The 10,983-nt window shown below is 46.1% G+C and overlaps 1 protein-coding gene across 1 annotated transcript; it reads left to right on the top strand.

Annotated features, from left to right (window-relative positions):
- The first annotated feature begins 890 nt into the window (after positions 1 to 890).
- LOC115830957 (HEAT repeat-containing protein 6-like) lies at positions 891 to 6,483 on the top strand. Its single transcript, XM_030796965.1, has 5 exons — positions 891 to 962; positions 2,152 to 2,274; positions 3,464 to 3,588; positions 4,450 to 4,545; positions 6,348 to 6,483. The coding sequence occupies exons 1-5, from the start codon at positions 891 to 893 to the stop codon at positions 6,481 to 6,483; spliced, it is 552 nt and encodes a 183-aa protein (XP_030652825.1).
- The last annotated feature ends 4,500 nt before the right edge of the window (positions 6,484 to 10,983 follow it).

Here is a 10,983-nt window from a genome sequence, read left to right as displayed (position 1 = left end):
CGTTCATCTGGGGCAGGGAGGACCCAGACTGGGTTTCCAGGAGCTGAAGTAGGAGAAAGGCAGAACTGGTGCGTGAAATACACAGCAAAACCCAGGACTAGGTCCATGGGACAGAACCAAAACATACCAAAACCACAGAGATTCACAAATGAACATGAAATCACAGGATATGTATAAAGCATGGAAAAGAAACTGTTGACATGGCTACTTCAGAGGCTGTGCAGTGAGGTAGTTCTTCAAAGTGCTGATAACAAACTACTGCCCAATTTAAGAGTGTCCACGGCGTACCAGGCCCTGCGCTAGAAATCTTACACAGAGTATTATATTTTATTATCACACAGACTCTGCAAAGTAGTTGAAAAAGCCTTAGCCGAGTGTCAGCTGATCTGGATTCTAGTTCACCCCCGCTGCTGATTAGCAAGTTGTATTGTCTATGCCTCAGTTGCCTTGTGTGAAAAAGTAGGGATAATGCTACAGACCCCATTTATTTGTGCCAAGGAATAAAATGAGTTGATACGTGTAAAATACACGTAGGGCAATGCCTGGCATGGGATGAGCTCTCTGGAGAACATTAGCTGCTGCTGCTGTTGCTGTTACTGTCATCACCATCTTCAGCCTCCTCTTGATTATTATCACTGTTGCTGTGTAACTTTATCAGACTGCAGTCTCCTAATCAATAGGAGTTGAATGGGAGGCTTAAACACTGCAGTTGTTTTCTGAAGTCCTTTCATCACTATGGAAGAAGAACCAATGAAAACATTTACAGAAAGCTGCTACTTTAAGGAAAAATGTTTCCCTACTAGGGCCATTTCTGGTAGGCTTAGCTCCGAGTTGGTTCCCCTGTTATGTCTTGGGCTGCAGCTTTTCCTTTGCCTCCATTCCAGGTGGTGATGTTCTGGACTCTGATGCTGAACGGTTCTTTACCCAGAGCCCTGCGGAATTCGGAGCACCCAACTCTCCAGGCGAGCGCCTGTGATGTCCTGTCTTCCATCTTGCCAGAGGCCTTCAGCAATCTGCCGGTAACATAAGGGTGTTTTCTCACCCTTAAATCATGGCTGGAGCACCAGAGCTAGAATTTGATGCTTTTGCATTTTGAACCAGTATTCAGTATCATCTCTGATGAAAAGGTGGTAGTTCACTTGAGTTGGGGATGAGGGCACTGGGGAACAGCAAATAGGAAAACTTGAAGCCTTAATATATCAGGAAAGCTGTCTCCCCCTGTGCGTTAGAATGTAGGTGGTAGAGGCAAGGGTAGCAGAAGCTTGGAAGGCAGAGAGATTTCAGGAAGAATTCATATCCAAAGTTTAAAAGGCCTGAGCTAAAGCCCAGCTCTTCGACTTGCTAGCTCTTTGACTCTTAACCTCTCTAAAACTTGGTATTATCATCAATACGATGGTAGTCATGTGAAAAATAACAAGTATGTGAAAATACTTAGATTTGTTGTCCAACACATATGGTATTTGTCTTAGTCTGTTTGAGCTGTTATAATAAAATACCATAAATTGGGTGTCTTCTAAACAACAGAAATGTATTTCTCATATTTCTGGAGGCTGGAATTAAGATCAAGTCACTGACAGACACAGATTTGGTGCCTTGGGAGGGTTCACTCTCTGGCTCACAGGTGGCACCATGTGAGCTGTGTCCTCAAGTGGTAGAAGGGGCAGGCAGCTTTCTGGGGCCTCAATCATAAGGGCACTAATCTCTTTCATGAGGGCTCTGTTCCCATGACCTAATCTCCTCCCCAAAGCCCCACCTCTTGATACCATCACCCTGGGAGTGAAGATTTCAACATAGGAATTTTGGAGGAGCATAAACATTCAGCATAAATAGCAGTATTCAGACTGCTTTTTTTCTTTAGTCCTCAGTGACATTTGCATCCATTCTTATTTACATAAATGAGCTCCTATAAAGAAGACAACTTTAATAAAGGTTAAATGTGATGAGATGCCGTGTGTGTCTTGCACAAAGTGGGTGCTCAGATAATCATGGAATCTGAATTGAACCTGCTCTTTACCAGGGTAGCCTCAAGGTCACAATGGTGTTCAACTCCTGAATATGGTCTCAGACACAGATATTTCACATCTTTTATGGAAGCCTTTGGCTCGTAGTTATTTCATTCTCATTTTTCCCTTGTCAACCTTCTCATTGCAGAATGACAGGCAGATCCTGTGCACCGCAGTGCTGCTCGGGCTGAATGACAGCAAGAATCGCTTAGTGAAAGCTGCAACTTCACGGGCCCTGGGAGTCTATGTGCTTTTTCCCTGTCTCAGACAGGTCAGAGTGAGCCTATTTAGCTCTTCTGTGCCCCTTTTGTAGTCCATGACACCCCTATTTTGTGGATATAGAGCTCCTGCATTGGATGGTAAAGGAAACTAAACTGCGTTGTAATCTGATTTCTTTAATTGCTACTAAAATATGGTCATGGGCCAGGCATGGTGGCTCATGCCTGTAATCCTAGCACTTTGGGAGGCCGAGGCGGGTGGATTGCTTGAGCTCAGGAGTTTGAGACCAGCTGGGGCAACTTGGCGAAACCCTGTCTCTACAAAAAATTTTAAAAATTAGCCAGGCATGGTGGTATGCACCTGTAGTCCCAGCTACTTGGGAGGCTGAGATGGGAGGCTCACTTGAGCCTGGGAGGTGAAGGTTGTAATGAGCAGAGATCACACCACTGCACTCCAGCCTGGGTGGCAGAGCCCGACACACACATACACACACACACACACACACACACACACTCTCTCTCTCTCTCTCTCTCTCCATATATATATAGTGTTATACATATAGTTATATATATATAACTACAGGTATTATCATATATATACCATATATATAAATGAACTAAGGCATTACCATATATATATATATATATATGGTATTTATTTGTTTTTAATTTTTAATTACTTAGCACACTACCTGGGACCTTAGGCACCCAATAAATGCTTAAATTAATGAATGATCTAATAAAAATGAAATGGGACATTACCAGGTGGTAGTCATCATTTAGAAAGCTGACATAGTTTTTACTAAGAAGGAACAATGTCCTCTTTCCCTCTTACTTGTGACATTTATCTCACTGAGTGGTGTGTAGTACATAGGATGTGTTTTGGAAATGCATTTCTTTTTCAGACTATTATTTCCCAAGATGGAAATCAACCAAGCACAGAGTTCACAGATAACTGTCCCAGGCCAGGTTATATATTTGATGTTCATAAGAGCAAAATCCACAGGCTTCTCGGGTGTCCATGGCACATACCAAAATCATGGGAGCTTCCCCTGGGATTTTTTTGAGTGTCCAAATTGTAAAATATAAGAAGAACAGTAAATTGATTGAGTAGATGAATTTTTATTTCCAAGTAGAAATGTGCATGAAGGCTTCTAGCTTTATCTGAAAATAAGTTTGAGAATTTCACAGGTAGCAGCATGACCTGCTAAAGTAACTGCAGGGTTTTGTTTTGTCTTATAGGATGTCATATTTGTTGCGGACGCAGCAAATACAATATTGATGTCACTCGAAGACAAGTCTCTGAATGTTCGAGCCAAAGCAGCCTGGTCCCTGGGCAACCTGACAGACACTCTGATTGTCAACATGTGGGTGACTGAGCTTGCTTTCCCCAGCCGACTTCTGAGATTGAGGGCCCAAGAGAATGTCCTCGATCCCTACCATGAAAGAATCAGCAGTAGTTCCCGCATATTATGCAGTCAGTCTTCCTGCTTTGTTTTGTTTGATATATTTAGAAAACAAAATTAATAAGCTGTTCTTAATATATATTAGGAATATATTAAGACATATATGTATTAAAAATACTGTATGCCGATATAAGTAATATGTCCACATTATAGAAAACATAAAAGCAAAACCTTAGTAACAGTTACTGTACTTTTAAAATGCATTTAAAAAAATTTCTTAAAGTAGTATATTCACAGGCTAACAAAAATCCAGGTAGTACAAAGCAGCATTCAGTGTGAAGCCTTTCTTCTACCCTGACACCTTAGTTCCCCTCCCCAGAGGTAGCTGGTTACTCATGTGCAAGTGTCCTGCTTTTTGTCACTTCACTGTATAAGCGACATGTAAAATGCACAAGCATTCTATTATTGACTTGTTAGAAATCCTTGTTTATGATTACATAATTATCACTGTGTGATGATGATTTAACCATTTTTCTGTTACTGAACATTTGTTTTAGGCTTTAGGCTTGTAGGCTTTTATATTCGGTGAATATTTTTGTGCATGAAATCTGCATTTTGAGATTTTATTTTTTTGGAGACATTCCTAGGTGGGGAACTATTGGGTCAAAAGATATGTACTGTAAGTTTCTTGATATAATCTAAGCAGATTTGTTAAACTGTTTTCCTAAACTTTTATGCTTATGCTAAGTGAATATATTTCTGTATGTATAGATTTAAGTGTATTTACCTTTTAACATGTGTTGCCTGCTTTGGGTGGAACAGGGAAACACCAGACCCAAGTTTCCAGGAAGAGTTCTCTGGTCTCCTCCTCTTGAAAATGTTACGATCAGCTATAGAAGCATCCAAGGACGAAGACAAGTTAGACTCACAGCAAAACCCAGTATCTCCCAAACAGATACTTCATGTATTGTAGCTGCAGTGTGGTAGTTTAGTGTGGCTTGATGTTCCTCAGATGGAGTTTCACTCTTGTTGCCCAGGCTGGAGTGCAATGGTGCAATCTCGGCTCTCTGCAACTTCCGCCTCCTGGGTTCAAGCAATTCTCCTGCCTCAGCCTCCCGAGTAGCTGGGATTACAGGCATGTGCCAGCGTGCCTGGGTAATTTTGTATTTTTAGTAGAGATGGGGTTTCTCCATGTTGGTCAGGCTGATCTCGAACTCCCGATCTCAGGTGATCCGCCCGCCTCAGCCTTCTAAAGTGCTGGGATTACAGGCGTGAGTCACCGCACCCAGCCGGGAATGCGTGCTTTTAGGAGAAACGAAGACAACTCAGGCCCCTCATTCTCCTGGTGTTTGCACAAGTGCCTTCTCCGCAGACCATGCTTCAGTCTCTTTCTTAGTTCTCCTTCTTACTGAGAGAGAGAAGCAGAGCCCCAGCATGTACCCAGCTGCTTAGGGCCCGAGCCAAGTGCGCAAGTTTCCTGGGGGGCCTAGTGAGTGGAAGGCACTGCAGATCTTCCCCAAAAGAGGCATCAGTTTTTGATGGATCCTTGAGCCCAGGAAGGCAATAGACAAGACCTCACGGTTCACCGGAAGAGACAACAAAAATGCAGTGAGGAAGGGCAATAGGCAAAGGTTTTAGGCTCCACGAGAAGGGGTTCTCAGGGCTGTAAGCAGCAGGCAGAAGACTTTATTGCATGTGTGGTTAGGTAATGGCGACCTACAGTTTTCACTGGGAACTGGGATCAAGAGTAACTCGACCTACTTATGCACGTCTCTCTCTGTCTCTGTATTTTGTGTCTCTCTCCCCATCTCTCGCCCTCCTTATCCTCTCAGCCTTCTCTGTCTCTCTCCCAATCTCTCTTCCTCTCTCTCATTCCCTTCTCCTCATCTCTCTTTCTCTCTCCTTTTCCAGTTCTCTCTCCCTCCTCATCTCGCTGCATGCCATTGTTCAGGCTCCTGGGGCTCCACGTGGATGGGCGGACGTGGGACTCCTAGGCTAATTTTCACGGCACAAGCACAGGACTGCAGGACCTTGGTCCCCCACCTCACAGCACCCTCAAAATGAGAGGTGTGGGGTGTGCTCGTGCTCTCCTGGGTGGGCACCCCACGCTCCAGGAAGCAGAAACTGCAGTACAAAGCTGGCGTAAGTGACATGCCCACGTGGCTGCCAGCTTCCATCTTGGGATCTGCTGAGGCCAAAGCAGAGCGCACTTGCCCACGACCGACCCCGCACCAGGGTGGGGGGAGGGGTGGGTTTGGGGGTGGGAATGGGGATGGGAGCAGCCACTGCAAAGCAGTCCCTGGCTGGCTTCCTGCCCTGCACCCTGTCATGCAAGGCCTCTCCTCCCGCCCCACCCCTGCCCCTCATCACCTCCACCCCTAGGCTGTCCAGATCCAGGCTCCAGAAGTCTCCCAGGATCTAAGAACTAAGGGCAACCACTGGGCTCCGCAGCCCCTAGTCCATGAGTCAGCCACCCCTCTGCATGCTGACAAACCTTGGCTGTCACTTATCCTCCACCCCAAACCAGCCCCAGTCCCATCCTACTGCAGGCCTGTTGGCTGCTGGAGAGGCCGGACTCCTTTCCTCACCCCGAGGCTGCCTGCTATGCTTTCTGGATCCTGGAGAAAACTGACCCACTATTCTCATACTGGTGCAACTTCTTCCAAGACCTCAAAACTGGACAACGTGAACTTGTCTTCTTTCTTGTCTCTTCTTGCTAGGGCTATCATTGGGACAGTCCGAGATGGGGAGTTGGGGGAGACAATGGATGAATGGGTGGATGAATGGACAGTAGTCCAGGGAGATGTCCCTGTGTGTCCTGAACTGGGCCCTTCCTCCAATGAGAAGCCTTCCTGAATGAGTTTATACAGTCATCCCTTGGTATCCATGGAGGATTAGTTCTAGGGTCCCCAGGGATGCCAAAACCCATGGATGCTCAAGTCTCTGACATAACATAGCCTAGTATTTACATATAAGCTATGCACATCATCCCATATACATTAGACCATCTCTAGATTATTCATGGTGTGTAATACAATGCAGATGCTGTATAAATGGTTGTGATACTGTATTGTTTAGGGAATGATGACAAGAACAAAGTCTGCACATGTTCGGTAGAGACACAACCATCCAATTTATTTTCTGAATATTTTCCATCTGCTCTTGGCTGAATCCACAGATGCAGAGCTCCCAGATATGAGGGCCAAGTGTGCTTTGAGAGTAGGGTGGGTGAGGTTGCTAATGAGTACGGGGGAGCAGGTGTTGATCAGGAGGGCCCTGCACTGGGGCATCTGGACGCCCTATCTCAGGACTTGAGACTCCGTTTGGATGGCACAGGCAGACTAAGCCCAGGTCAAAGCCCTCCCCTTGGATGTTCATTTTATCCCAAGCTCTTTCTGGACCCTGGAATTTGGCATCCCTTAGGCCGTGGGTGGAAGGACAGCTGAGCCACGTATTAGATAACATGTCTAGAAGAGTGAGCCCCTACTGTGTGCCCGGCGCTTTCCCCACAGGATCCTCTAGCTAAAATATCCAAGGGTCATGGAGAGAAATACCCAGTTAAAATATCGGAAAGGAAGAAGTGATACCATTAGAGATACTAAAAAGACCATTAGGTAATAGTATGAGCTTTTGTATTCTGAAATTCAACAGCAGCAGTCACTTCCCTCCACCCCATGTATATCCCAGGACCACCCTGGGTGGGGAGGGCTGAGGTCAGGGAGGTCTGATGCTGGTCCTGGGCTCCGGGGGTGACAGTGATGAGGAACTGAGTGCACACGTGAGTGGGGCAGCCAGGCCTGGCCGGAGAAGCAACACACATGTGCACAGACATGTTTACCCACATACGCGTGTGCATGCACGTGCACAAACACATTGCAGGCAGGCATGTTGACGCCTCAGGCAGCGGAGGACCCTGACTCTGGGCCCTGCTGACCTGGGCAAGGCCCCATTGTGATGCGTGCCATGACCTCAGAATGTCACTGGTGCTTAGCACCTATCAGCTCTCCAGCCTACAGTTCTACAGCAGTTACACATTTGTGAGCAGCAGTTTTGGGAACTGAAAGGTTTTCTCCCTGAGCGGCATAACCCAGGCCAGCTGATTCATCAGAATCAGGTGAGTGTACCTGCTGTCTTCCCTCCAGGCTGCCTTGGGGACAGTGGCTATGGAATGGGCGGTGTTGGCCTCAGGGCAGCTACAGAGGAGGGTCATCCCTGAGCACTCACCGGGCACCCGTTCTACACTGCCCATGTAGACGATTTTCTCTTTTGTCCTCATGGTGGCTTCATAGAGTGGGTGCTGTTCCTGAATGTACCCATTCGACAGGTGAGACGTCTGGGGTCAGAGAGGCAGTAACTGGCCCGGGAATCCAGACAAGACCCTGGGTTTTGCTCTCAGCCCTGCTGTGTGCTGTGCTAGACTTCAGGCCTCAACCCTGAGACCTCCCTGTTCTAGATCCCAAATCTGCCCAGATTTCCGATCCCGATGGGGCAGAGCCTGGCCCTGGCAGAGACACTGAGATGGATCCACTGTGGGTGGGGAGGAGGGAAGGGTCCTCAGAACACACCTGGGGCCTAAACTGGGTCCTGATGGTCACTGTGGGACCCCCTGGACACACACAGTCCCTTGTCTGGGAGTGGCATGGGGAGCCTTCTGCCCTTGGGCAGTTGTGGAAAGTGAAGGAGCCCTGGAGGGCTGGCTGAGGGGAGACTATCTTCCCTTGTGTTCAAAGGGGGCCAGGCACTGGGGCTCTCCCCAAGTATTTCTTATTCTGTCTGGCCTCGCTTTCCTTTTGCCCTGAGTATTCTCAGGAGGGACAGTCCATCTAGATGTTCTCCAGGAGCAAGGACCCACTGTTCTTCATCAGTGACCCAGGAAAATGAAGCCCCCTCCTATAGGGACAGCTCAGAATGGGGGAGTCCACAGTCCCTCCCCGAAAGACGTGGTTTCATGAGCACAGTGGCTGCTTTGGAGACAGTAATCATTCTCATCCCCAAAACCAAACACACTTCTGCTCAAATGGCGTTATTCCTAAAGCAGCTTCACTGGTTAGACTGAAGGGCCATGGTAGCCCAAGTGATGAGCGGGGTAGAACGGACCAGTCAGGAGAGATCTTGTTCCCCGTAGGAAACTGGGCATCTCTGTGGCCCTGAACATCCCAGGAGGCCGATCGTACAGAGACCTCTGGTGCCTGACCGCAGTTCGCATCCACATCAGCCCATCACAGGCTCTTCACCCTTGGCAGGTGGACACCATTCAACCTGCCGGGGCAGGTGTGTGCCCATTTCATGGCACATGGGGGCTAAGGGATTCTCTGTCCAGGTCCCACTCTTCTCGAGTCCTTGGAAGATGCCCACGCCTGCTTGGGGCTTCAGACTGCAGAGACCCATGGAGGTGTGGGCCACGGGGTTTGGCCCCTTTTTACCGGAGTGCAGTGGTGGAATGAAGGTTATACAACCAGCCAGCATCTGGGAGCCTGGCGGGAGTGGTTCAGGTGTTCTCCGAAGCTGTCAGGTACAGTGTAACCTTTAGACAATTTTGTCTCACAGGATGGACATGGTAGAGGATGCAGATAGTTTGCAGGCACAGGAGCGGAAGGACATACTTACAAAGTATCAGAAGGTACTTTAAACTCATGGAAGGGTAACCACCTTCATGTTTTAAAATAAATGTTTCTTCCTGTTGAAATGATGTTAGATATACAAAAATATTGAAAAGGCACTATAGTGTCCTCCTACACCTTCCATCCAGCTGCCCCTAATAATGATGTTTTGTAGTAGCATGGCATGTAAGAAATTTAGGCCAGGTGTGGTGGCTCACATCTGTAATCCCAGCAATTTGAGAGGTCGAGGTGGAAGGTTCAGGTTCACTTGAGTCTAGAAGTCTGAGACCAGCCTGGGAAACATAGGTGGACCCTGTCTCTAGAGAAAAGTCAAAGAAATTAGCCAGGCATGGTGGCATGTGCCTATAGTCCCACCTAGTCAGGAGGCTGAGGCAGGAGGATTGCTGGAGCCCATGAGTTCCAGGAAGCAGTGAGCCATCATTGCACCACCACACTCCAGCCTGGGCAACAGAGGCAGACTCCATCTTAAAACAAATAAACAAACAAACAAAACTTATTCATGTAACCAAACACCACCTGTTCCCCAAAAACCTATTGAAATTTTTAAAAAGAGAAAGATAATGCTTGTGAAGTACACATTGTCTTTCTCTCATACTGCCACCTAAGTTATAAATATTTAGGAACAACTGTAGTAGGCCAGATATTTGTGATATGTTATGTAACTACAAAGGAGTTTTTTTTTTTAATTGTTACTCATTTTTATCTCTGTATTTGTTTGAAGTTTACTAACCAAATAACAAAAACATTTCCTCCTCCTTACACAGAACTGCCTTACTCTTCTGGATGATGAGTATCATAGATTGGAATATGTGAAAATTCAGGATGAACAACACCTGGTAATTGAAGGTAAAAGATGGAAGCATACATCTATATTAAATTTTCAAGGAGAAGAATTTAAAGAGTTACTAATAACCCATTTTATAATTTTCTCCAAGACAACTATTATTTGATCATTATATTTTTATGACAAAGAAACCCTTTGGAAAAAAAAGAAAAAGAAAACCCTTTGAACTCTTATGTAATCCTACCATACGATTTAGATTGCTTTAAAGGGAAAATATTCTGTTTTTAGTCATTGACTGACAAAGGATGGGAATGGTAGATAAAAACAAGCGAATTCAGTTTACAGATTTATAGTTCCTTAAAATTTTCAAGTTGCTGCTTTGAGTTTGAGTAAAGGGAACAACTTTCTTGTGTAGTTAGCAGCACAGGCTTTCATTAGTCATCCACACTGGCTACTCACTGACAGAGCTACTTGTATATTCATAGATTTACACACTGGCATGCACATGCCATTAAAAACTTTTTAAGTGTATCTTTTCCCATCAAGTTTTGTGGCAACGTTGTTAGCTGCCTTTGTATTAAAATGAATAGGCCGGGCACAGTGACTCACACCTGTAATCCCAGCACTTTGGGAGGCCAAGATGGGTGGATCACTTGAGGTCAGGAGTTCGAGACCAGCCTGGCCAACATGGTGAAATCTGTCTCTGCTAAAAATACAAAAATTAGCTGGGTGTGGTGGCACGTGCCTGTAGTCCCAGCTACTCAGGAAGCTGGTCAAGCCAGCACAAGAATCAGTCAAGCCCAGGAGGCGGAAGTTGCAGTGACTCAAGATCACGTCACTGCACTCCAACCTGGGGGACAAAGCCAGACTGTCTCAAAAAAAAAAAAAAAAAAAAAAGGAATAAATTACTCTGACAGTTGTTACAGTTTAAGAACGAATTGTAATATTTCT

The sequence above is a fragment of the Nomascus leucogenys genome, chromosome 17 (genome assembly GCF_006542625.1).
Source record: "Nomascus leucogenys isolate Asia chromosome 17, Asia_NLE_v1, whole genome shotgun sequence".
Taxonomy (NCBI): domain Eukaryota; kingdom Metazoa; phylum Chordata; class Mammalia; order Primates; family Hylobatidae; genus Nomascus; species Nomascus leucogenys.
The sequence above is the reverse complement of the archived record's forward strand: the minus strand, read 5'-3'. Positions and strand labels throughout refer to the sequence as shown.